The sequence below is a fragment of the Dipodomys spectabilis genome, unplaced genomic scaffold, assembly GCF_019054845.1.
Source record: "Dipodomys spectabilis isolate Male_0828 unplaced genomic scaffold, ASM1905484v1 ptg000692l, whole genome shotgun sequence".
NCBI lineage: Eukaryota > Metazoa > Chordata > Mammalia > Rodentia > Heteromyidae > Dipodomys > Dipodomys spectabilis.
Window position 1 is genome coordinate 278,361 of NW_024871369.1, and position 24,366 is coordinate 302,726.

The window sequence follows — 24,366 nt, forward strand, 5'->3', positions numbered from 1 at the left end:
GGCTCTCAAGTGGGTGCTGGGTGGGAAGGGGTGTGGTCACTGCAGGGGAGGGTGCAGGCTGCTGCTGACCTGGCCGCCCGGCACCCTCAGCATGGCATAGATGACTGCTCTGCCCGGGGTTTGGCCCTCATTGTGCCCACCTGTGCACCAACCACACTGGATTCAAGGCCGGGTGAGGCAGGTGAGCTAGCACCATCATGGGTGGGCAGGATCGGTCAGAGGACTTGGTGATCAGGCTGGAAAGGGCCTGCACCTGTGGGGTCCCAGTTAGGGTCCCTTCTTGGGGGCAGAGCGCAAACGGGGAGCCCTAAGTATTGAGTACGACCACATCACGCCTTCCTGCTTCCTGACCCAGAAAGCTCAAAGCTCTTGGGAACCTCTTTGTAAGGGGGGTGGATGGGCCAGGTCTCGCCCTGTCCCTCTGTACGGTCTGTGGGCATCTAGGACAATTGTTCCCGCCTTCCAGTTCCAATCTGTCTCCAGGGTTTGTGCACTAGGGTCTCCAGTGACCTGTCCACCTGGCCTAACTTCCCTGGCAGGATGGAAGTGTGAACTTGTCACTGGCTCTGCTTTTCCAGGGCTTCAAGATGGCAAATCCTGGTACCACCCAGGACAGCCACCAGGCTTGGTGGCTTCGGTTCCAGGAGCTCTGGGCATGGGATGCTGCAGACCCACCAGCTTCAGGCACACTATGGCTGGGCTACCTGGGCTGCAGAGCTAGATCAGGGCACACATCCTACTAAGGCCCTCTGGGGGGGGGGGCTCCCCTTTACATTCCCAGCCCAAGTGAGCTTGGCTGTGCACCAAAGGAGACTTTAGATTTATTTCGTAAAGCTGTTTTGTAAAGCCAGCTGCTTTCACGTTTTGTGCCTACTCCAAGACCAGTGGGGACCACATCCTCTCTGCTTCCTGCCCACTGTGGTGTGCCTAAGGTCACTCTGGCACTCGTCTCCCTGGGAGGCTGGCTGGCAGCATAGAGCCAGGGCGTGGGGTCTGTTTGGTCCAGCACCTGCAGTGCCAATCCTATCCTTCCAGCCCCATCCTCTGCCCGGGATTCCCTGCCCCTCCTGCAAGCTGTGCCTGCCACTCCTGAAGGGACAAGGGCTTCCTCAGTCACCTCTCCCCTAGGGAGCAGCCTGGTGTAGCCTGACCTTGGACAGGAGCCATCTGACCATAGGCCGTCTGGAGGGATGGAGGACCAGGGGCCAGCCAGGCAGTCCTAGCTCCACAGTGGCAAGGCCCGAGATTTCAGCCAGGCCCCCGTGAAGGGAGGGCGGCCACCCCTTTCCTCCCCCCCCCCCCCCCAGCTGGGGATGCAGACCCACACAACCAGCTGAGCTGTGTGGAGGAGATGCACACACAGCACCCCACTCCCCTGGAGATGAAGCGCAGTGGGAAGGGGCCGCTGAGTAAGGCTCGTGACTTCTGACCTCGTGACTTCTGACCTAGGCTGCTTCAAAGCTCACAGCAGCACAGTCAGACGTGTCCCACAACTGTAACCCCAGCACTCAGGAGGCTGAGAGAGGACCAAGGCTTTTGAGGCCAGTCTGGGATATGCAGTGAGGTGTCTCAACAAAACAAAAATACTTGGGGGTCCCGCTGCCCTCTAGGAGTGTGACCTACATCTCAAGATGAGCCCTAGAGCATCTCCATAATCAGTCCTGGCCAGAGCCAGCCCCAGCATTCCATGAGGTTCCCCTCAGGCCTCCCACCCGCCACCTAACGCCTGGCCCCGAGAGGGCCCTGGGCCCAGGGTCTGTGTGGAGCCAGGCTGGTCCGGGAGCCCCATACCCCTCAGCAAAACCTTCTGGATGCCTACTTTTCCAGTCACAGAAAAAAGTTTCTTAGAGAAAATAGAGCGAGTGAAAGAACCAAAAGACAAAGCGAGCCCAAGGCCCAGGATCCGCCGCCGGAGCCAGCCGTGAGGACTGCGGTGCTACGTGACGTCCCTCTGCCGCGGTGGCCGGTGCACATTCCGCACAACGCACTTCACCATCCATTCGATGCCCTCACGTACTCCCTTGCTGCAGAGACAAGGGTGTGAGTGGGGGCCCGGGCCCTGGGGACCCCGGGGCGGGGGGAAGGGGGTCAAGGCCCCCACTCACCCTGTGAGGGCCGAGCAGGCCTGGGTCAGGCAGTCTCTCCGGCCAATCTTGCAGGTACAGTCACTGAACGCGGTCTTGATGTCCGGTATGGAGAGGCATGTCTGGGGGCGGGGGGAGAGAAGAAGAGGAGAGTAAGGTCCTGAGGAGCAGCCTCAGGGCCTGGCCACCTCCTGCTCCATGGGGTCCCAGGAAACACTTTCTCCCCAGGGAACCGAGGATTCAATGCCCTCCCTTGGCAGCCAGTGTCAGGACACTGCACTCAGCCCAAGTCTGCCCATGAGTGGTAGAGCCCAGAGGACTTGTTCACAGGTGGCTCCAAGGCCACAGCCCCGCCCCATGGGCAGCCCCAGCAAGATACTGTGCTCTGAAAGAGAGACGTGAATGTCAAAGGTGGCAGACCCATCCACCATGAGGCTTCTTTGCTCTCCTTTTCCTTGATGGAAGATGCTGGACTCCTCTGTCCCAAACCAGAGGCTCCTCTGTTTGGAGCTTAGGAGCCACAGGGGCAGGGACAGTGGGAAGGTCTGGAGGAGTAAGGGCAAAGGCCAGGGAGGACAGGAAGTGGGGCCACAGGATTGCCTTGGAAACAGAGCTGCGCCTCCCTCCAGATGCTGGCCGCCACCACGCTTTGCAGATGACAGGACTGCAGGCCACTTCCCTCACAGGGCCCTGGGCGCAGGCTGGCACAGAGGTTGTCCCAAGGCCAGCAGGGCCAGGTTGGGTCAGAGTTCGCACTGAACGGGGCTCAGTGTTTATTCAGCTAGGTCCTCCCAGCCCAGGCCCCAGCTCTCCGGGCAGAACACACCTGCCCTCCAGTGAAAGAACATGCTGTGTATGGCAGTGTCCACTAGCACCAGTGGAGGGAAGGTTTGACCAGGGGGACAGACCTGCCTTTGTGTGGGCACAGGAAGCTGGAGGTCCTGAAGGGCTGGGCAGGAGGGGCCCTGAGAACTTCCACCTGCTCCAGAGAGGCCGTGCGGGAACGGGGCTTACCTCCACATCCTGCTTGTTGGCCAGAACCAGGATGGGGACACCGTCTAGCACCTCGCTTGAAACCACCTTCTCTGGGGAGAGTAAGAAAGGCAGCACCTAGCACCACCCTGCCTCTCACTGGATACCTGCTCGAGGGTCCGCAGGTATGGAGAAAGAAGCAACGTTCTTACCCCCTCCCTCACACACCAAGCAGTCTGAGTAACAGGACTGGCAAGGGAGCACCATGGGCCCGCGCAGCCCTCCCTCAAGGCCACACCCCCAGCACTCACCAAAGGCCTGTTTGGACTCCGACAGTCTCTCCTCGTCCGTGGAGTCGATGACGTAGATGACACCATGGCACTCTGCATAGTACTGGAAGGAAGCAGTAGAAGCTGGGGACCAGAGCCTCCCTTGCTAAGGACCAATGTGTCTATGCACCACTGGTGGCGTTCTGGGGGTCCTGGCCCCCCCCCCCGTTCGGGACAGCCAGGGGACAGGAGACCCAAGTGCGCCATCCAGTCACTCAAGGAAAGACTTGCTGACCTGCTAGTGCCACTGTCGCTCCTAAGAACTTGCCTGCAGCCCTGGCCTGATGGTGGTGATGAAGGTGAGAAGCAGGGTTGAGAGCGAAGGAGTCCAGGCCAGTCAGCAGGGGTCTCAGACAGGTTAGCCCTGTCCTGCCCGGCCCTGCTCTGCCCGGACAGAGCTGGTGCTGCTGTGCTCAGACCTGCAGACCTCTGCAGGCTGGAGGTGGCCAGTTCTGAACTTACTAAGTGAGCAGTGGACAGCACTGCTGAGATCAGACAAAGCAGCTATGGGGGGGGGGGGCAGGGCGCTTCTCCCCCAGGGGAAGACCCACACCCATGCAGAGCAGAAAAACAGTACACACTGGCAGTGCGCCTCAGGGTGACACTGACTGGCCTGGAAGACCACGATGAGGCACGAGTCTCTGCACGTGGGTGACCACAGGGAGAACAGGCCCTTTGCGCTCCAGCCGTGAAGACATCTGTGTCACCTTGCCCACTCCCCTGGTCCTCCCCAGGAATAGGAGACCCGCACTGGGCAACTCCCACAGGGATCTGCAGCAAGACCACACGGGCTGCTCTGGCAGAGACAGGCATAGCACAGGGGCTACTACTGGAAAGCTGGGCAGTGGGCTGCCTCTTGCTATAAACACATGAGAGCTGGCAGGCCTACTGTGGACAGCGCATAGCCACGGTGGAAATGGTCATGGTAAGGCTTCCAGTAAGAATCAGCCAGCTGCACCTGCAGCCCCAATCAAGGTGGCAATGTCACAGGCACCAGACCCTGAGACCAAGCACAAGAAGAGCAGCCCTGTGGTGAGATGAGGGGTAGCACTGTGGCCACAAGGAGGACCTGCAAGACCAAAAGAGGGTAACATCCAGGACACCCAGCTGGCCCTGTGTGCATGTGAAGTTGCTGTCTGAGATGTGTGTGTACGTGTAGACCTGAGGCTGGCAGCATGCGCCACCTAGTCACAAACGTGACGACAGGATGTTTGGAATGAATTAGGGGCTCCTGTGTCCAGGCCCACCAGGACATCTGCGACATGGTGGCATATGCTCCACGATGGGTAGCAGAGGCCATGGTGGCAGACTACAGCATTAAAGAGACAGGCTCCCTCACCCAAGACCAACGGAACCACTGCACGGCACCCAGCCTGGTGGCACTAACATGCTGGGCACACCAGGTGTTTGATCTCAGGGTTTCTCTGGCAGCAGTGGGGGATCATGGTCCTGTAGAAAGTCACATCACAAGAAACTCGTGGCCTGCGCCTCTATCATGTCTGGTCAGCTGCAGTTCCCCGTGCACCCCCCACTGCAACCCTCCCCGCTACAATCATAAGCCCCAGACTCTGGCAGACACAGCACCCAGGAACTCAGTGGGGAACAGTGATGGGAGCCTTCGCTGTAGGGAGAGACTCTGAGTCTGCAGAGTCTCGCAGGCACACCATGGCTGGACACAAAGTCCAATGACAACTTCTCCAAGTGGGCGAGAAGCAGGTGACTCAGCCAACTGCAGAGGGGCTTCGGCATCAGGCCACACCCAGCAAAAGAGAAGCAACAAGATGAACGCAGCCCCACAAGCAGCTGCTAAGACAGTTCACAGCCCTTACCCAGCCTTTGTCAATCTCTTCTGAGGAGGGGCCCCTTCCCAGTGGAAAGGAACAAGTTTGGGCAGTGCACAGGGGAGCCAGCATGACTACAGAGGCCACCAGGGCTTCCAGCGGTGGTCTCCCCAGTGGTGGTCTCCCCAGTGGTGGCCTCCCCCAGTGGTGGCCTCCCCCAGTGGTGGCCTCCCCCAGTGGTGGCCTCCCCCAGTGGTGGCCTCCCCCAGTGGTGGCCTCCCCCAGTGGTGGCCTCCCCCAGTGGTGGTCTCCCCAGTGGTGGTCTCCCCAGTGGTGGTCTCCCCAGTGGTGGCCTCCCCAGTGGTGGCCTCACTCTGGCTCCTGCAGGCATCTGATGAGGTCATGCCTACCCATGCTCTTATCTCTATCCAATCAACTACCAAAAGTTGGAAGGAAGCTGTGGCTGAAGAGACACAACACAAAGAGCTGAGAGCCAGTACCCTAAGGACACGTCCCAGCACCGGCATAAAAAATAAATAAATCTGGTGTCAGTAACTTTTTTTTTTGGGGGGGGGGGGCGGGTCCGGTCATGGGGCCTGAACTCTGGGCCTGGGCGCTGTCCCTCAGCTCTTCAGCTCAAGGCTAGCACTCTACCACTTGAGCCACAGCGCCACTTCCGGCTTTTTTTTCTTTTTGCTTATGTGGTGCTGAGGAATCGAACCCAGGGCCTCATGCATGCAAGGCAAGTGCTCTACCACTGAGCCACCTTCCCAGCCCTGTCAGTAACTCTTGCCTGTAATCCTAGCTACTCAGGAGATTGAGATCTGAGGATCAGGGTTCAAAGCCAGATTGAGCAGCAAAGTCTGTGATTCTCTTTATCTCCAGTCAACCACCAGAAAACTGGAAGTGATGCTGTGGCCCAAAGTGGTAGAGTGGTAGGAGCACTAGCCTTGAATGCAAAAAGCTCAGGGACAGAGCTCAGGCCTTGAGCTCAAGCCCCGCAACTGGCAAAAAAAAAAAAAAAAAAAGCAGTTGCTAGGCACCTGGCCAGGACGGCAGGCAGACCCAGTGGGAGACACAAGCTGACCTGTAGTAACAACCAGAAAAACCCTTAAGTTAGCAACTGTGCCTCGCTTTTGGGGTCAGAGAAAGCCCCCTGGTTCTCTCTTTTTCTTTTATCCTCTCCCAAGAAAAAACATGCACTGACAGCCCTGTGGCACAGCCACTATATAATTTTCTATGACATCAGAGCTATCTTGATGCATGGTAGGGTGCTAAGTCATTCCCTGAAACAGTCAAAGAACTGGTTCTGGGTCCTCAAACTCTCAGCAACACCACGGCAGCCTAAGGACAGCCCTCTTGTGAGCTCCCACGGGAAGCCCTGCACTGGCCATCCTGGAGATTCCTTTGGAGCAGGCACTTCAGCATGCCACTCTTGTATGTGTTTAGCAAGGACGGCACAGGGAGTCATGCAGGGGCTTGGGAATGAATGGGAACAAAAACTCGTGAGGAAAATGGGTAATGGGAGAAAAAGAGCAAGGAAAACCATTCAGAGTAGCAGCCAGGGCAGGTGGCATGTCTTACCTTGTCCCACAAAGACTGCAGCTCTTCCTGCCCCCCTAAGTCCCAGAACATGAGGCGAGCTTTTCCCACGTCCACAGTGCCGACTAGGGAGAGGGGAGAAGGGGCTTGCTCATGACCCTGATCCCTGCACATCGATGCCCAACTGTCCTGGGGACAGAGCAGATCGCTTTGGTATCACTCTAAGGGGCTTTACAAGGCTCTGTCCACTGGCTAGGTGGACTGTGGGAAGCATCCTCCCCCTAAATCCACACTCTAAAATGCCCCCTTACTGTTCAGACCCACGGTGGTGGTGATTTTGGAGAGACTCATCCCCTTGTAGTTCTTGTTAAACCGGGTTTTTGACTGCTCCAAGAAGGTCTAAGGAAAGAGGAAGAGGTACACAGTGTGGCTTAGGGCAGAAACCAGGTGCTTTTCCTAAATAACCCTTCTTGGGGCCTACTCCTTAAGTAAAAATGAAGGGCAACGTGTTCACGAAGCTGGTAGTGCCCATCAGGAGCAGAAGGAGTTCACTTGCCCATATGAACCAAACACAAGACCGGAAAGGTGTCTCAGTGGTAGAGCGCTTGCCTTGCATGCATGAAGCCCTGGGTTCGATTCCTCAGCACCACATAAGCAGAAAAACCCAAAAGTGGCGCTGTGGCTCACGTGGTAGAGCGCTAGCCTTGAGCCAATGAAGCACAAGGACAGCGCCCAGGCCAAGAGTTCAAGCCCCAGGACTGGCACAAAACAAACACAGACCTCCAGGCAGGGGAGGGGAGCCGGCAAAGGAACAGACACTCACCGTCTTCCCGGCATTGTCCAGACCCAGGATCAGGATGCAGTACTCATCCTTCTGGAACATGTACTTGTACAGCCCCGACAGCAATGTGTACATCCTGCCGGGGCCCCCAGAGCCGTCACGCGCGAGCCCCCCGCACAGGGCTCCCGACCCCGCGGGCCGCTCCGCCCCGGGCCCGACCCCCTGCGACCGCAGGCCCCGGCCCCCTGCGACCGCCCCGGCCCCCTGCGACCGCAGGCCCCGGCCCCGACCCCGACCCCGGCCCCGGCCCCGGCTTCCCCTACCTCCCGCCCCGGCCCCGACCCCGACCCCGGCCCCGGCCCCCTGCGACCGCCCCGGCCCCCTGCGACCGCAGGCCCCGACCCCGACCCCGGCCCCGGCCCCGGCTTCCCCTACCTCCCGCCCCGGCCCCGACCCCGACCCCGGCCCCGGCCCCCTGCGACCGCCCCGGCCCCCTGCGACCGCAGGCCCCGACCCCGACCCCGGCCCCGGCCCCGGCCCCGGCCCCCTGCGACCGCAGGCCCCGGCCCCGACCCCGGCCCCGGCCCCGGCCCCGGCCCCGGCTTCCCCTACCTCCCGCCCCGGCCCCGACCCCGGCCCCCCGCCGCCCGCGCGGGCCGCCATGGCCTACCTGCCTCCCTCAGCCCCGCGAGCCGGACGCGCCGACCCCGCGCCGACCCCGCGCCGACCCCGCGCCGACCCCGCGCCGACCCCGCGCCGACCCCGCGCCGACCCCGCGCCGACCCCGCGCCGACCCCGCGCCGACCCCGCGCCGACCCCGCGCGGCGCTCGACGGGACGCGAGCCGACGGCCGGGCAGAGGCGGAGCCGTATCCCAGCGGCCCCCGCGCGCCGCCGAGCCAGGGGCGGAAGTGGCGGTGGCGGGCGGAAGCCGAGCGCCGTGGTGCGTGCCGGGAGTCGTGAGGGCCTGGACGGCGGCGGGGAGGGGACTTAGGCCGGCGGTTCCGGGCGCCCGGGCTGCGAGGCCGCGGCCTGCCGGCCTGCGGCGCTCCGGGCCATCGCACCCCCGAGCGGCTCCCCGGGCGCCGCCCGCCGGTCGGCATGGACGAGGAGAGCTTGGAGGCGGCCCTGCAGACGTACCACGCCCAGCTGCGGCTGGTGGAGCGGGCGCTGGACGCGGGCCCGGGCGCGGGCCCCGGCCCCGACCCCGACGCGGGCCCGGGCGCGGGCCCCGGCCCCGACCCCGACGCGGGCCTCGGCCCCGGCCCCGGCCCCGGCCCCGACGCGGGCCCCGGCCCCGGCCCCGACCCCGACGCGGGCCTCGGCCCCGGCCCCGGCCCCGGCCCCGGCCCCGGCCCCGGCCCCGGCCCCGGCCCCGACGCGGGCCTCGGCCCCGGCCCCGGCCCCGACCCCGACGCGGGCCTCGGCCCCGGCCCCGGCCCCGGCCCCGACGCGGGCCCCGGCCCCGGCCCCGACCCCGACGCGGGCCCGGGCGCGGGCCTCGGCTCCGACCCCGACGCGGGCCCCGGCCCCGGCCCCGGCCCCGACGCGGCCGCCGAGGCCGACCTGCGCCAGCTGCAGGGCGACCTGAAGGAGCTGATCGCGCTGACCGAGGCCAGCCTGGTGTCCGTCAGGAAGAGCAAGCTGCTGGCGGCGCTGGAGCCGCAGCCCGCGGCCCGGGACGATGCCGAGTACCTGGCTTTCCAGAGGGCCATCGCGGAGGCGGCGGAGGCGCCCGCCGCCCCCGGGGCCGACCTGGAGACTGACCCCGAGGGGGAGGCCAGGCCAGAGCCCACCACCCCTGGGCGGGAAGAGCGGGAGGACCGAGACCCGGAGGAAGAGCTGAGCGGTGCCAAAGTGAACGCGCCCTACTACAGCGCCTGGGGAACCCTGGAGTACCACAACGCCATGGTGGTGGGCACGGAGGAGGCCGAGGACGGCACCGGCTGCGTGCGCGTTCTCTACCTGTACCCCACCCACAAGTCCCTGAAGCCCTGCCCGTTCTTCCTGGAGGGAAAGTGCCGCTTCAAGGAGAGCTGCAGGTAAAGCCCTTGCTGCCCTCATGTCGCCCCCGGTTACAGACACGGGACCGAGTCGCCATGGCCCTCTCCCTGTTGGGTCGCCTCGTGCTGCCCCCTCTAACCAGTGGAGTGGCGGGCAAGTTTTTACAGCACTGTTCTCCGTCAGGTACTTGCTTCCTTAAAGGGGCTTTCTTGAGTAGATCAAGAAAATTGGAGGGGTTGATGGTGAGAATACAGCCCCAGGCCTATCATTAGCTTAATTCTTTAGAGTGAAACGTTTAGTTTTTACTTGTGCCAGTATGGCTTGAACTCAGGGCCTGGACACTGTCCCTTATCTTTTTCTTTTTTTTTTTTCTTTTGGTTGGTCATGGGACTTGAACTGTGGGCTTGGGCGCTGTCCCTGTGCTCTTCAGCTAAAGGTGAGCGCTCTACCACTTGAGCCACAGCACTACTTCGGTTTTCTAGTGGTTTATTGGAGGTAAGAGTCTCACGGACTTTCCTGCCTGGGCTGACTTTGAACCGTGATCCTCAGATCTCAGCCTCCTTAGTAGCTAGGATTACAGGCGAGAGCCACCAGTGCCTAGCTTTGTCCCTTATCTTTTTCACCCAAGGCTGGCACTGTACCACTGGAACTACATTTCTGGCTTTTTGCTAGTTAATTGGAAATAGGAGTATCCTGGACTTTCCTTTTCAGCCTGACTTGGAACCACAATCCTCAGATTTCACCTTCTTTAAGTAGCCCGGATTACGTATGGACAGATGAACTTCTTTAGCACCTCAGCCTAAAACAACTCTGCAAAAATAACTAAGATCAGGGCTGGGAAGGTGGCTCAGTGGTAGAGCGCTTGCCTTGCATGCATGAGGCCCTGGGTTCGATTCTTCAGCACCACATAAGCAAAAAGAAAAAAAAGCCGGAAGTGGCGCTGTGGCTCAAGTGGTAGAGCGCTAGCCTTGAGCTGAAGAGCTGAGGGACAGCGCCCAGGCCCAGAGTTCAGGCCCTATGACCGGACCCCAAAAAAAAAACTAAGACCCTTATGACAAGCAGTTCTTGTTCTATGGCTCACCCTCTTAAGTGTCACAGTGGGTAAAGTTAGCCGTTTTTTTTCTTTTTTGGGGGGGGGGGGGGGAGGGAGGGGCCTGAACCCTGGGCCTGGGCACTGTCCCTCAGCTCTTCAGCTCAAGGTTGGTGCTCGACCACTTGAGCCACAGCGCCACTTCCGGCTTTTTTTTTTCTGCTTATGTGGTGTTGAGGAATGGAACCCAGGGCCTCATGCATGCAAGGCAAGCGCTCTACCACTGAATGACCTTCCCAGCCCCAACTTGGCCATTTTCAAAATGTGATGATATTGTACCTGAGTCTAGCCATCTACACTTTTCTCCAGGCCCTCTCTGTCCTCACTCTGCTAGCACCGGTACCACAGTTCACACGGGTTATACAGGCACTTGCTCACACTCAGTTCCAGCCCCTTCAGCAGGACCAGGTGCTGTTCACTTAGGAGGCATCCTTTGTCAGCTAGGGTGAAAGGGGCACATTCCTCATAATTTGGATTCCCAGTGGTGCAGTTCATAAGTACAAGGGAGGATAAATACTATTTTTATCTTGTTTACTTACTTTCCAAGATTATGAATTGATATTCTAGGAAGGTGATGAATTAGTTATTTAAAAGACATAATATTGGGGCTGGGAAGGTGGCTCAGTGGGAGAGTGCTTGCCTTGCATGCTTGAGGCCCTGGGTTCGATTTCTCAGCACCACATAATCAGAAAAAGCTGGAAGTGGTGCTGTGGCTCAAGTGGTAAAGCACTAGCCTTGAGCTGAAGAGCTGAGAGACAGCGCCCAGGCCCAGAGCTCAGGCCTTATGACTGACCAAAGCAAAAAAGAACACCCATAATATTCTCCCGGGCATTGGTTGGCTTACGCCTGTAATCCTAGCTTACTCAGGAGGCTGAGATAATGAGGATTGCAGTTCGAAGCCAGCTCAGGCAGGCAAGTCCATGAGACTCTTACCTCCAATAAACTGCTCAAAAAAAGCTTAAAGTTGGATCAAATAGTAGAGCACTAGCTTTGAGCAAAAAGCTTAGGGACAGCACTCAGGCCCTGAGTTCAAGCCCTTGGACTGGCACAAAAAAGTAGCAGTGGCTCAACCTGTAATCCTAGCTGCTCAGTAGGCTAAAATCTGAGGATTGGCTGTTCAGAGCCAACCTGGACAGGAAAATCCATGATATTCGTATCTCCAATTAACTAGCAAAAGCTGGAAGTGGAGTTGTGGCTCAAGTGCTAGAGCTACAGCCTTGAGTGAAAAAGTTAAGGGACGGTTTCCATGCCCTGAATTCCAACCCTATTACCTGTGTGCCTGCCTATGTCTGTATAATCCCCTACTGGACACAGTTGTACATACCTGCAATCCCAGTACTTAGGCGGCTAAAGCAAATGGATAGGGAATTCATAGCCTTCTGACCCTGGACTATTTACATGTATTTGATTCCATTACAGTTTCAATCTTTAGAGTCACAGAGTGTCCCGGTTATAGCCTGTGGATCCTCTTCAGTTGGGCTCCTTCACGTTACCAATCTGACAGCTTCCTGCTGTCAGGGACAGAATACTCTCAGCAAGTTACTTCCTGCCCAGATCTGTTATGGAAGTTTTTGAAAAGCCTTGGTTTCACTTGATATGAAGGGCATTAAGACACCCCCTCCCCCCCCCCATGTGGGTACCACCTTGCTGATTGTCGTCAGCCAGTTATCATTTTGGGTCTTTTCAGGAATAAAGCTAGGAAATATCAGTGGATACAGTGTGCTTGTAAGTACACATGCATAACTATCTCATGAGTTCACACAGATATCCCCAGTTCAAGTGAATGGTGACTGTATTTACACTCAATCTCTGCTGGTCCCATGTTTTTCTCTCCCCACCCCATCCCTGGTTCACAGGTATATGAGGTTAGGGCTCCAGCTGTTCTGTAACAGCTTGCTTGTTTTATCCACTGTATATATATGACAGTCTCAGAATAGCAGCATTCATGCCTCTATGTCCAGTTGTGGTGGTAGAGGACTGTTTTTTTGGTTTTGTATTTTTTGTTTCATGGGGCTTACTTTGAGGCCCTGGGTGCTATCGCTCAAGGCTAGCATTTGCCACTTTGAGCCACAGCTCCACTTCTGACTTTCTGATGGTTAATTGGAGATAAGAGTCTCCTGAAGTGGCGCTGTAGCTCAAGTGGTAGAGCGGTCGCCTTAAGTTGAAGAGCTGAGGGACAACGCCCAGGCCCAGAGTTCAAGCCCCACGACCGACAAAAAAAAAAAAAAAAAAAGTCTCCTGGACTTCCCTGCCCCAGCAGCTGGCTTGGAACTGTGATCCTCAGACCTCAGCCTCCTGAGTAGCTAGGATTGCAGGTATGAACCACCACTGCCAGGCTAGAAGTGTTTTTATATAACCCTAATTACCTCTACAATGTTTACCATGACTTGTTGGAGCTTCTTTCAGGATGAGCTCAAGGGAGTAATACCTGGTAATCTGGCTTGTTGAAAGATTCTATGTTGCCAGGCACCAGGCGCTGGTCATCTGTCATCCTAGCTACTAAGGAGGCTGAGATCTGAGGATCACCATTCAGTGCCAGCCCAGACAGGAAAGTCAGACTTTTATCTCCAGTAAACTGCTCAGAAAACCGCAAGTGGTGCTGTAGCTCAAGTGGTAGAGCACTGGCCTTGAGCTGAAGGGCTGAGGGACAGTGCCCAGGCCCAGAGTTCAAGTCCCACGACCGACCAAAAAATATATATATATGTTCACAATATTTGAAGGTCAATTTTGTTTTCTGGCCCCAAAGGTTAGTTTCATTGGGTATAAAAAATTGCCTCACATTTTTCTCTCTATATTTCAGTGGTTTTACGTTTTGCTGTGGGTTAATTCTCAGTTTATACTCTTTCAATAAGTAATTCTAGGGGCTGGGAAGGCGGCTCAGTGGTAGAGTGCTTGCCTTGCATGCATGAGGCTCTGGGTTTGATTCCTCAGCACCATATAAACAAAAGGCTGGAAGTTGTGCTGTGAGTGAAGTGGTAGAGCGCTAGCATTGAGCTGAAGATCTGAGGGACAGCGCCCAGACCCAAAGTTCAAGTCCCATGACTGACAATAAATAAACAAATCCAAATGTTTTTTATTTAGAAACATTTAAGAACATTTTCTTCCATTGTACTAAGTCATAGTGTGTTTTGCATTCCATGTTAATTCACCTATCTTTAAAATCTTTGTTACTTTCTTTTTTGTACTAATGTTTGAATTCAGGGCTTCACACTTGCTTGCTCTGCTGATGCCTTAGCACTTAAACCATGTCTCCAGCACTGTTTTTTGCTGATTATTTTTGGAGATGAAGTCTTTGACTTTTCTGCTTTGGCAGTGAGTCACTGGCACCAGGGTACACTATTAGGGCAACAAGTATATAACATGGCCCATTTTAACCATCTTTAGATATGCAGTAACAGTGACTTTCATAGTGTTACATATTTTTATCACTACAATTTTTTTGTTTTGTTTTGGTCGTGGGGCCTGAACTCTGAGCCTGGGGGCTGTCCCTCAGCTCTTCAGCTCAAGGCTGGCACTCTACCACTTGAGCCACAGCGCCACTTCCAGCTTTTTTTATGAGATGCTGAGGAATCGAACCCAGGGCCTCATGCATGCAAGGCAAGTGCTCTGTCACTGAGCCACCTTCCCAGCCCCTCATCGCTACTATTTTTAGAACGTGTTCATCCCCAATTAGGAACCCTGTGCCCATTAAGAAATAGCTCTCAGGGGCTGGGAAGGTGGCTCAGTGGTAGAGCGCTTGCCTTGCATGCCTGAGCCCTGAGTTTGATTCCTCAGCACCACATAAGCAAAAAGAAAAAAGCCAGAAGTGGCGCTGTGGCTCAAGTGGTAAAGCGCTAGCCTTGAGCTCAAGAGCTGAAGGTCAGAGCCCAGATCCAGAGTTCAGGCCCCACAACTGGCAAAAAAAAAAAAGAAAGAAAAAAAAGAAATAGCTCTCAGTACCTCTGTCTCCCAAACCTTGAGAGCATCAACTTTGTCTCTGAACTCAGTGAGCTAGAGTATATGAATTAAGCAACCCTGTTCCAAAAATCTGAAACTTCCTGAGCCTTGACATGGTGCCACAAGTGGGAGACTCTAACCAGACCTCATGTGCCCGGTCTCATGAGGCCACCCTAAAAGCAGTGTAAAAGGTTCTTGAAGCTGTGGGTGTAAACTTTTTATGTTTCATGATATATATGAAAATATTCCCCCCAACTCTGAAATCTGAAATGCTGATATCAAGTTTTTCAGAAAAAAAAAACACTCAAATTATGCCAAATTTTAAGTCTTCAGAAATTTCCAAAGATTCATAGCAATTTGGCCAATTAGTCTATGTATGTTGAAAGGGGTATTTCTAGGACACTTAGGTTTTTTTTTTGGTCAGTTGTAGGGTTTAAACTCAGGGCCTGGGTACTGTCCCTGAGCCTTAAGGCTAGTGCTCTACTGCTTGAACCACAGTGCCACTTCCAGCTTTTTTTTTTTTTTTTGGTCGGTCGTGGGGCTTGAACTCTGGGCCTGGGCGCTGTCCCTCAGCTCTTCAGCTCAAGGTGAACGCTCTACCACTTGAGCTACAGCGTCACTTCCGGTTTTCTGATGGTTTATTGGAGATAGGAGTCTCACGGTCTCTCCTGCCCGGGCTGGCTTTGAACCGCGATCCTCAGATCTCAGCCTCCTGAGTAGCTAGGATTACAGGCGTGAGCCACCAGCGCCCTGCTTACTTCCAGCTTTTGAGTGGTTAATTGGAGATAAGAGTCTCACAGGGGGCTGGGAAGGTGGCTCAGTGGTAGGGCACTTGCCTAGCATGCCTGAGGCCCTGGGTTCGATTCCTCAGCACCACATAAGCAAAAAGAAAAAAAGCCAGAAGTGGTGCTGTGGCTCAAGTGGTAGATAGAGCGCTAGCCTTGAGTTGAAGAGCTGAGGGACAGCGCCCAGGCCCAGCATTCAGGCCCCACGACTGGACCCCCCACCCCCCCAAGAAAAAAGGGTCTCACAGGAACTTTCTGCCCGGGCTGGCTTTGAACCCTGGTCCTCAGATCTCAGCCTCCTGAGTAGCTAGGATTACAGGCGTGAGCCACAGTGCCTGGTAAAGTGGGACGCATTCTTTTGTCCTCAGTGGAATGGGACTTTGCTTGGAGAGCACACGCTCACTGCTAGTGGTGCCATCGGGTCATTAGCGTGCCCTGTGCACCTAAGACAGTTAGGTATGAGAAGGAACTCTGCAGAACGCCAGCCTGGGGCAGGCAGAGACTGGTGGGCGTTCCCTCTGCCTTCCCGCTGCGTCTCCCTCCCCCCCACTTGCTGATTCTTTCCTGTAAGACAGCCCTGGCTGTGTCGTGCAGCGAATGCTAGCCCTCAGCTCCTCTTGCAGAGCTAAGATAGTTTCCTGTCTGAAATAATGGTGTATAGTGCTGGTTGGTGGTTAGTTTTCTATGTCTTTATTTGGTGAAGTTAACAGTCACAGTCTTGTGTCTGCCCCCATGTTTCCTCTTCATTCAGGCTTGGTTTTGGTTTTAAATTTACTGTTGCACTGATGTCTAAAAGTCACAGCACCATTGTAATAACTGGGGTCTTCTAGTTTTTATTTTGTATTTTCAGACATACTCTTAACGTATTTGTGAGGTTATATATCATAACCCAGGTTAGCCTCAAACTCCTGGTCTTCCTGCTTCAGCCTCCTAAGTAGTAGGATTACAGGTGTTTGCCAGCACACCCAGCTTTCCTTGTGTGTGTGTGTGTGTGTGTGTGGTCAGTGATAGGACCTGGGCACTGTCCCTGAGCTCTTTTGCTCAAGGCTAGTTATACCACTTTGAGCTATAGCTCTACTTCTGGTTTTCTGGTGGTTAATTGGAGATAGGAGTCTCATGGACTTTGCTCCCCAGGGTGGCCTCAAACTGTGATCTTCAGATCTCAGCCTCCTGAGTAGCTAGGATTACAGGCCTGAGCCACCAGCGCCCGGCTTCTTCCAGTTGTTTTGAGGAGGAATTAGTATGTGTACACCTACCTCCATCCTCCAATGTATCTGTTGGTGTCTGAGACCTAACATTTGAAGAGGCCACAGAAAGCTCTTAGACAAAGTAGCTGCTGTTCATGATGGCCTAGCACATGGTGAAAGAGAAGCCAGGTGTGTGCACATGTGTGTGTGCTAGAGTGTGCATTGCTTAGCATGTGTATAAGTGTGCATTTAGTGCACATGCATGCTGCACGTTTGTTTTGTAAGAGTATGCATATACTTGTGTGTTCTATGTGTGTTTGCATGCGGTGTATAAGAATGTGTGCATATGCATAAGTTTGCATGTTTGTGTATGTGCAGATGTGTTATATATGGGTATATGTGTGAAACTTTATGCTATGTATGCAGGGAAAGTATGTGAGTGCTAGGAGGGTGGCTCAGTGGTAGAGCGCTTGCCTTGCATGCATGAGGCCCTGGGTTCGATTCCCCCAGCACCACATAAGCAGAAAAAGCCGGAAGTGGCGCCTGTGGCTCAAGTGGTAGAGTGCTAGCCTTGAGCTTAAGAGGTGAGGGACAGCGCCCAGGCCCAGAGTTCAAGCCCCACAACCAACCAAAAAAAAAAGCATGTGAGAATGTAAATATACCATATACGCACATGTAAGTGAAAGTGTATGCGTGTATATGTGACAATGAACGTAGCTATCTGAGTGTAAGGGAAGAAGTGTATGTGTGTTTGTCTTCCTCCCTCCGGGCAAAGCTCTGGCGATGGCAGCCGTGCTCCTAGGGGCTGCATCTGAGCTGCTGTCTCCTGCGGCTGTCTGCAGGTTCTCCCATGGACAGGTGGTCTCTGTGGATGAGCTGCGACCTTTCCAGGACCCAGACTTGAGCTTGCTACAGGTGGGCTCTGCTTGTCTGGCCAAACACCAGGATGGCCTCTGGCACCCAGCACGGATCACAGGTGAGGCTGCCTTCATAGTCTCCCTGATGAGCTTCATATGGCTACTCCTTAGCTCCTCTGGGTTGGGTGCTGGGCTCCCATGTGGGCCTAAGAGGAACAAGTTTGCTCTCAGTCTCAGCCCTCCGTTTCTCCCATAGTCCCACCTGTCAAAGATGTTAACCTAGCCAGGCACTGGTGGCTCACGCTATAATCCTAGCTACTCAGGAGGCTGAGATCTAAGGATCGCAGTTCAAACCCAGCCAGGCTAGAAAGTCTGTGAGAGTCTTTTTTTTGGGGGGGGTCCAGTCATGGGCCTGAACTCTGGGCCTGGGCACTGTCCCTCAGCTCTTCAGCTCAAGGCTAGCGCTCTACCACTTGAGCCATAGTGCCACTTCCGGCTTTTTTTTTTTCTGCTTATGTGGTGCTGAGGAATCGAACCCAGGGTCTCATACATGCAAGGCAAGCGCTCTACCACTGAGCCACCTTCCCAGCCTGTCTGTGAGATTCTTTTCTCCAGTTAACCACCAAAAAAGTAGTACAGTGCTAGCTTGGGCAAAAGGAGCTTAGGAACAGCGCCCAGGCCCAGAATTCAAGCTCCATGACCCAGAAAAAAAAAACGTTGTTGACCTGTGTCCTGTCTCTGTTGCTCCTCCCCAGATGTGGACAGTGGCTACTACACAGTTAAGTTTGACTCGCTGCTGCTAAAGGAGGCCGTGGTTGAGGGGGACAGCATCCTGCCCCCTCTGCGCACAGAGGGCCCAGAGTCCTCCGACTCAGACAGCGGTGATACAGATGACTCCAGCTATGCTAGAGGTATGGCAGCCACTTAGGAGCCAGAGGTAGAGAGTCAGGGTTTGGAGCAGAATAGGTGAGGTTAGCCCGGGAGAGATCCAGCTGACAGGAGTAACTGGAAACAGGAGGTATGGGGAGCCACGGCAGAGCCCAGGACCAGAGAGTATGTGGCAGGCCTGAGGATCACAGAAGCAGACACAACTCCCTGATCCAAGGTCCCAGCTACATTGTGGTTTCTGTGGATGAGCTGCATTTCTTCCAGGACCCAAACTTGCTACAGGCATGTTCTGTATGTCTGGCCAAGCACCAAGATGGCCTCAGATACCCAACAGGATCACAGGAGAGGGGAGGGACTGCAGATGCTGGACTCAGCAGGGCATCACAGGAGGTGACAAGTCCACGGACTTGTCAGTGGGCTGGGTCTTTGGCAAAGGGTAGCAGAAGTGATTCTTGCAAGTAGAAAGCGTATGTCCAGACAACCAAGGCAGAGATTTCAGGAAGGGAGCTTGTCAGCAATGTCCAGCCCTTGTGAGAAGTGGGTAAGGATGAAGGTCGAAGCCGGGCACTGGTGGCTCACGCCTGTCATCCTAGCTACTCAGGAGGCTGAGATCTGAGGATCATGGTTCAAAGCCAGCCCGGGCAGGAAAGTCCATGAGACTCGACTCTTATCTCCAATAAAAACCACCAGAAAACCAGAAGTGGTGCTGTGGCTCAAGCGGTAGAGTGCTTGCCTTGAGCTGAAGAGCTGAGGGACAGCGCCCAGGCCAAGAGTTCAAGCCCCATGACCAACCAAAAAACAAAAAAGATGAAGATGGAGATGTCCCAGGGATGTGTGACAAGAATTGATGGTCTTTGAACCCTGAATCTGTGGTGATATAGAGACCTGAGGAAGTGAAGTTGGCTATCTACCCAGAGATACCAAGGAGGCCTGGGAGGCCCCGCCTAGAAGCTGACCCTTCGGTACCATTGGCTGGAATCCATGGCACCCTGGGAGTCTTGGCTGAGCCACTGCTCTGTTTCCTGCAGTGGTGGAATCTACTGTCGACCCTGGAACCTGCAGTTCTGCGTTCGCTGGCTGGGAGGTACACACACGGGGCATCGGCTCCAAACTCCTTGCCAAGATGGGCTATGAGTTGGGCAAGGGTGAGTGTGTGCTGCCCTGAGGGAGGGTGCTGTGGTAAGGCCCTGAGCTCTCGCAGCGCCAGTGGCAGCCTGCGTCTTCCTCAGGTCTGGGCCGACACGCGGAAGGCCGAGTGGAGCCCATCCATGCTGTGGTGTTACCTCGAGGGAAGTCCCTGGACCAGTGTGCTGAGATACTTCAGAAGAGGACCAAGAAGGCTCAGGCCAGTGCCAGCAGGCCCCCACGGTGCCGGGGGAACAGGGGAGGACCTCGGGGCCGCCAGCCTCCTCGGAATGTGTTTGACTTCCTGAATGAAAAACTGCAAAGCCAGGCTCCTGGGGTCCTGGAGGCTGGGGTGGACCCCCCCGGAAGGAAGAACAAGGACATGTACCACGCCACCAAGAGCACAAAGCAAGCCCTGAGCCTGCAGCTCTTCCAGACCGAGGAGAAGATCCAGCAGACCCGCCGGGACATTGGGAGCATCCAGGAGGCTCTTAGCAGGAATGCTGGCCGGTATGTGTGGGGCCCAGCCCCGGGTGGAGGATGGGCCTGGGAGGGCGGGGGCCCCAGGAGGTGTCGCTAACCGGCAGGCCCTTCCTAGGCACGGCCTGGCCACAGCTCATTTGCAGGAGAGGCTGGAGGGCGCCCAGAGGCAGCTGGGGCAGCTTCGAGCTCAGGAGGCCGGCCTGCAGCTCCAGCGACGGAAGGCTGACACCCACAGGAAGATGACTGAGTTCTAGAGGCCAGCGTGTGCTGTGGGTGGCGCCCACCACCCCGGTGGGAAGACCACTGTCACCCTAATTCCCAGGAGAACCTCCTGAAGAAGGGCCTGCCTGCCCCAGGCTGCTCCTTGTCTGGCCTCACTGACCTGAAGCATTTGGGCAGTGCGGTGTGCAGATGGGCTACAGGTCATTTCTGGACACTGTTCACCAAGCTCAACTGCCAGTGACTTGGGGAATCTCCTTAGCAAGGACATTAAAGTGATTTCATTACTGTGTCACTCAGTGAAGACTTAGCTTGCTGTGGGATGGGGAAGGAGAAGTGTGTGAGGAGGCAGGCTGGGTTGGAAGGATCCCAGGTGAGGACCCAGTGCGTCCCTTCTGTCCCCTCTCCAACCACGCGGCTACCGCTCACCAGCACGAGCTCAGTGTGCGGGGACAGGCCCGGAGAGCACTGGTAGTCACGTGTGCAGCCTTCTTGGCCACCCTGACCATCCAGGTGATCTGCGCTGCCCTCCTCGGGAGTGAGTGTTTACCTTGTTGGGTAGGAGGGATGTGGGCTAGGTCAGAACAGTGCTAGCTGGTAACAGAATCACACCTAGACCCTGGCGGTGTAGCAGCCGGGGAGCAGCTGCAGGGAGGGTTGAGCCACTGCTGGGAGGTGCTCTGTGCCGGGCAGGAAATGAGGTGGGGCGCCAGCCCACACCCGCAAGGACCTCTCTGCTGCTACCGACCGTGGAGGACAAGCAGCGTTGAGGCTGTGGTAAGTGCAGCCCGGGCGGCCCCAAGCTCCCTGATGCCATCTGGGAAGGACACGTCCAGCTATGACCAGCTCCACTGAGAAAAGACAGGTCCTGAGGCAGGGACGGGGCAGGGAGGAAGAGAGCCAGAGAGCCGTGAGGCTGTCAGTGGGTGCTGAGTGAACCGTCCTCCACCGTCCATGCTGGTGATGAGGGGCCTACAGACCTCCCCAGACGGCCATGCCTGGACCAGGTCGGCTCTAGCGGCCGCCTGCGCCTTGAAAGGCTTCCCAGTGCAGCCTTGGCCATGCTTCTGGCCATTGCTGTGGCCATACTCGTCAGCCAAAGGTCCAAGCAACGCCTTTCTTCACCAGGAGCCCTGGCTAGAGGAGGGAAGGTGGGCAAGTGCAAGGCCTGGGGCTGCTGGGTGTGTGCCTGGTACCTCCAGTGCCCCTTTCTCCCGCCCTCAGGTCCTCCCAGGACAGGATGGGGCTGCTGGTGCCCCCAGCACCGCCACTCCTCTGGGTCCTAGGGTGCCTCTCCCTGCTCCTCTGGCTGTGGGCACTGTGCACAGCCTGTCACAGGTACCGCATGTTCATCCAGTCCAGGATTCTGGCTTAGGTCCTTGCCCGACAGGAGCTTTGCGTGGACCCCTGTGCCAGGGCGGGGTGGGGCGGCACCAGCAGCCAGCAGCCCTGCCCCTGCTTTGTTTTGACCTGATGATGCTCTTGTCCCAGGAAGCAGGCTCAGAGGGGACCAGCTAGGCGTCCTGTCATGGTGATGCCGGTGGAAACGGTGAGTGCCAGGCCGTCCCCGGGGCCAGGGCAGGGCCAGCGGGGGACCGACCAGCATTCCTTGCCCCCAGTCACATCTGAGGCAGACCTACCTCTGCTCCCTCAGCAAGTCTGACATAAGGCCGCACGAACTCCACCGTGGCAAACACCACAGCACAGGTGAGCCTCGTGGGTGGGACTGGACAGGCTGGCTTCAGTCCTGAGGCCAGCCCTGCTCCATCACCTGAGCGACCTCTGCTTGGCTCCACCCCCAGCCCCACGACCTGCTAGCATGGATCTGCATCCGCTATGGCTAGAGATGTCCAGGGGCGGCACCAGACTGCAGGCAGCTGCCCCTACCTTCCTACCGCAGCAGCTGCCCAGGGCCCCTCCTGCCACCACAGCCGCCATAGAACCCTCCACCGGCCCTGAGGACACCTACTCCAACGTGGGACTGGCCACCGTCCCCAGGGCCAGGCTAGCAGTCAGTCCTGTGCTGTGGGGAGAAACACAGTTGATGAGCTGTGCCCAGCTTGGGTCCAGGGCCAGCTCTACAGTGGCCCAGCATGCCTGCATCCCGAAGAGCAAGGGTCCCCAGGAGCTGCATGGGGGGGCAGGGGTGACCCCCGCTGCTCAGGTAAAGCAGATCTTGGTGGGATGGGGTGGATGGGACCCGTGGGGCCTTGGTAGTGGATCTTCATACATACACACACACACACACACACACACACGGTCTGCTCCCCCCCCCATACACACCTGTCTGCTCCCTCTCCCCCCCCCCCCACACCCCCGTCTGCTCCCTCCCTCCAGGATATCCTGTACTCGAAGATCTGCAAGCCTAGACACAGGGATCCAGGACTTACCCTAGGCCAGCCAGACCCTCAGGGTCAGGGGGCGAGTCCGGCCCCAAGGAGAGGCCTGGCACAGGAAGATGCCCCCCAAGGCCTGGGCATGGACCGAGGCCCCCTGGAAAATGTGTATGAGAGTATTCAGGAGCCGAGGCTCGGAGCACCTCCACCCCGTCCCCTCGGTTAATGTGAGCGGGGCCTGTCCACAGGACACCAAGGCCTCCTGCCACCCTCCTCAGCCCAGGGACCTTCACCCAGAGGACTCCCACCTGCAGGGCCCATCCCGGGTCCACCAGCTCATCCAGATGGGCCTGCACTCTAATAAATCCGCACCACACAGATGCGTGTGCTTACCTTGTAGTCTGCCTTCCTTTGGGAGTATGGGGGGGGTTGAACCCAGGGTCTCACGGTTCCAAATGTCCTACTTCCTGAGCTATGCCCACAACGGGGTAGGGTCTTTACTTGGCTGGCCTTGAACTCGTCTTCCTGCCTCCACTTCCCTGGTAGCTAAGATTAAAGATGTGCATCTGCTTGCTCAGCTTGCCTTAAAAACTAGGAGAGCTGGAATTAGTGTTCTAGAAGGTTTAGAGCTGTTCCCTCCCTGCCTTGGGGTGGGTTCTTGTTCTGGGTGCCAAGCCCTGGTGCCTGATCTGTGCCCTTCTCAGGAGTAGTGGAGAGGTGGAAAGGCCAGCTCTTTCAGGAGGTTTCCAGGGCTGAAGGCAGTGCGGCCAGCCCAAGGTCAGACCAGACCCTGTGTTCTTTGAGGGAGGTTGGCAGTGCCACACCTGTGGCCTGGGTACTTGAAGAAGGTGCGGTTCCTGCCCTGCCAGGGCGCCCTCCCCACCGGGACGTCCTGCAGGGAAGCTCCAGGCCCTAGTAGAGAGGCAGGCAGGGCCTGGGCCCCCTCCCTGACCCAGGCAAGGCAGGGAGCAAGCCCACTGGGAGCGAGGCTGCCTGGGAGCTGAGGGCCCTGGGAGCGGGCAGCTCGGCTGCCAGCCAGGCCCCCCAGCAGCATGGAGGCCGTGCGAACCTGGGCCCTTGTGGGTCCGCGAGGTGTCCAGGGCGGTCCGCTGGGCTCTTCTCTCTTCCCACAGTGGCTGCCGATGTGCAGTGCGGGCCCCTTGGAGCCGCGGGGCTGGGGGTGCAGGAGCGTGTCGCTGTGTGCACACTTGGTGCACGTGTGTTGCTGTGCAGACTTGGTGTGCACGTGTGTGTCACTGAGTGCATGTAGGTGTCAGTGTGTGCTCATGGCGCTGTGTGCGTGCACATGGCGCGATGTGCACGTTCAGTGTGCACGTAGGTGTCTGCATTCTGTGTGCATGCACATGTCACTGCGTGTACGTGTTGGTGTGTGCATGTACGTGTCTGCATGCTCGGTGTGTGCATGCACATGTTGCTACGTGCACATACATGTTGGTGTGTGCACATGCACATATGCAGATTTCTGCCTTCCCTGCCCTCCCCACTAATGGCTCCACCAAGAAAGGACAGCTGCCCAGGGTCAGGAACCAGGATTCTGCCCCCTCCCCCGGGAACAGCAGGTGTGGTTGAACTGTCCGGGAGTCCCTGGAGTCCCACGGGCACCTCTTCCTGACCCAGAGGTGCCCAGCACTTGTGGCTGGCGCCCAGAGCAGGCTGGGCTGACCTGCTGCAGCACGGTAGCTGCCTGACCTGAGCCCAGGGTCCCCAGGCTGGCTGCTGGCTGCCCTTTCCTCTGGGCCTCGCTACACCCGCAGCTGCTGCTGCACAGCCCTAGTGTGTGTGGGATGGGGGAGGCCGGTGCCCCAGCGGAGCAGTTTCACTCCTGTCTGCTGTCTTCAGAAGCTGAATGGAACACAGAACCCAGGCCCCCAGCAGACCCCTGGCAGCCCCTGGCCATTTTCTGTATCTGGGCCAGCCAGGGGGAGGCCAGGCCCCAGAAGCCGCAGT

At 57.1% G+C, this 24,366-nt stretch overlaps 3 protein-coding genes across 10 annotated transcripts; 2 read left to right on the forward strand and 1 right to left on the reverse strand.

The window, feature by feature from the left end:
* Nucleotides 1–1,755: 1,755 nt before the first annotated feature.
* Nucleotides 1,756–8,350, reverse strand: Arfrp1 (ADP ribosylation factor related protein 1). 2 transcript variants are annotated; one of them, XM_042672298.1, is made up of 9 exons: nucleotides 8,305–8,350; nucleotides 8,160–8,185; nucleotides 7,532–7,630; nucleotides 7,020–7,107; nucleotides 6,751–6,833; nucleotides 3,368–3,449; nucleotides 3,099–3,169; nucleotides 2,106–2,206; nucleotides 1,756–2,024 (listed from the first exon to the last, which is right to left on the reverse strand). In XM_042672298.1, exons 3-9 carry the CDS (start codon nucleotides 7,622–7,624, stop codon nucleotides 1,937–1,939), a joined length of 606 nt encoding a protein of 201 aa, XP_042528232.1. In that variant the 5' UTR covers nucleotides 7,625–7,630; nucleotides 8,160–8,185; nucleotides 8,305–8,350; the 3' UTR covers nucleotides 1,756–1,936. The 2 variants fall into 2 exon arrangements, with proteins under 2 accessions (XP_042528232.1, XP_042528231.1); XM_042672297.1 differs by lacking the exon at nucleotides 8,305–8,350 and having other exon boundaries at nucleotides 7,532–7,625; nucleotides 8,160–8,211.
* Nucleotides 8,351–8,410: 60 nt separating this feature from the next.
* Nucleotides 8,411–20,357, forward strand: Zgpat (zinc finger CCCH-type and G-patch domain containing). Its single transcript, XM_042672250.1, has 7 exons — nucleotides 8,411–8,660; nucleotides 9,021–9,530; nucleotides 17,333–17,466; nucleotides 18,103–18,258; nucleotides 19,264–19,380; nucleotides 19,465–19,870; nucleotides 19,959–20,357. Exons 1-7 carry the CDS (start codon nucleotides 8,590–8,592, stop codon nucleotides 20,095–20,097), a joined length of 1,533 nt encoding a protein of 510 aa, XP_042528184.1. The 5' UTR covers nucleotides 8,411–8,589; the 3' UTR covers nucleotides 20,098–20,357.
* On the forward strand, nucleotides 10,985–22,790 carry Lime1 (Lck interacting transmembrane adaptor 1). 7 transcript variants are annotated; one of them, XM_042672246.1, is made up of 7 exons: nucleotides 10,985–10,990; nucleotides 20,705–20,839; nucleotides 21,287–21,400; nucleotides 21,558–21,611; nucleotides 21,682–21,769; nucleotides 21,865–22,226; nucleotides 22,400–22,790. In XM_042672246.1, exons 2-7 carry the CDS (start codon nucleotides 20,759–20,761, stop codon nucleotides 22,622–22,624), a joined length of 924 nt encoding a protein of 307 aa, XP_042528180.1. In that variant the 5' UTR covers nucleotides 10,985–10,990; nucleotides 20,705–20,758; the 3' UTR covers nucleotides 22,625–22,790. The 7 variants fall into 7 exon arrangements, with proteins under 7 accessions (XP_042528180.1, XP_042528179.1, XP_042528183.1 ...); XM_042672245.1 differs by lacking the exon at nucleotides 10,985–10,990 and having other exon boundaries at nucleotides 20,454–20,839; XM_042672248.1 differs by lacking the exon at nucleotides 10,985–10,990 and having other exon boundaries at nucleotides 20,752–20,839; nucleotides 21,554–21,611.
* The last annotated feature ends 1,576 nt before the right edge of the window (nucleotides 22,791–24,366 follow it).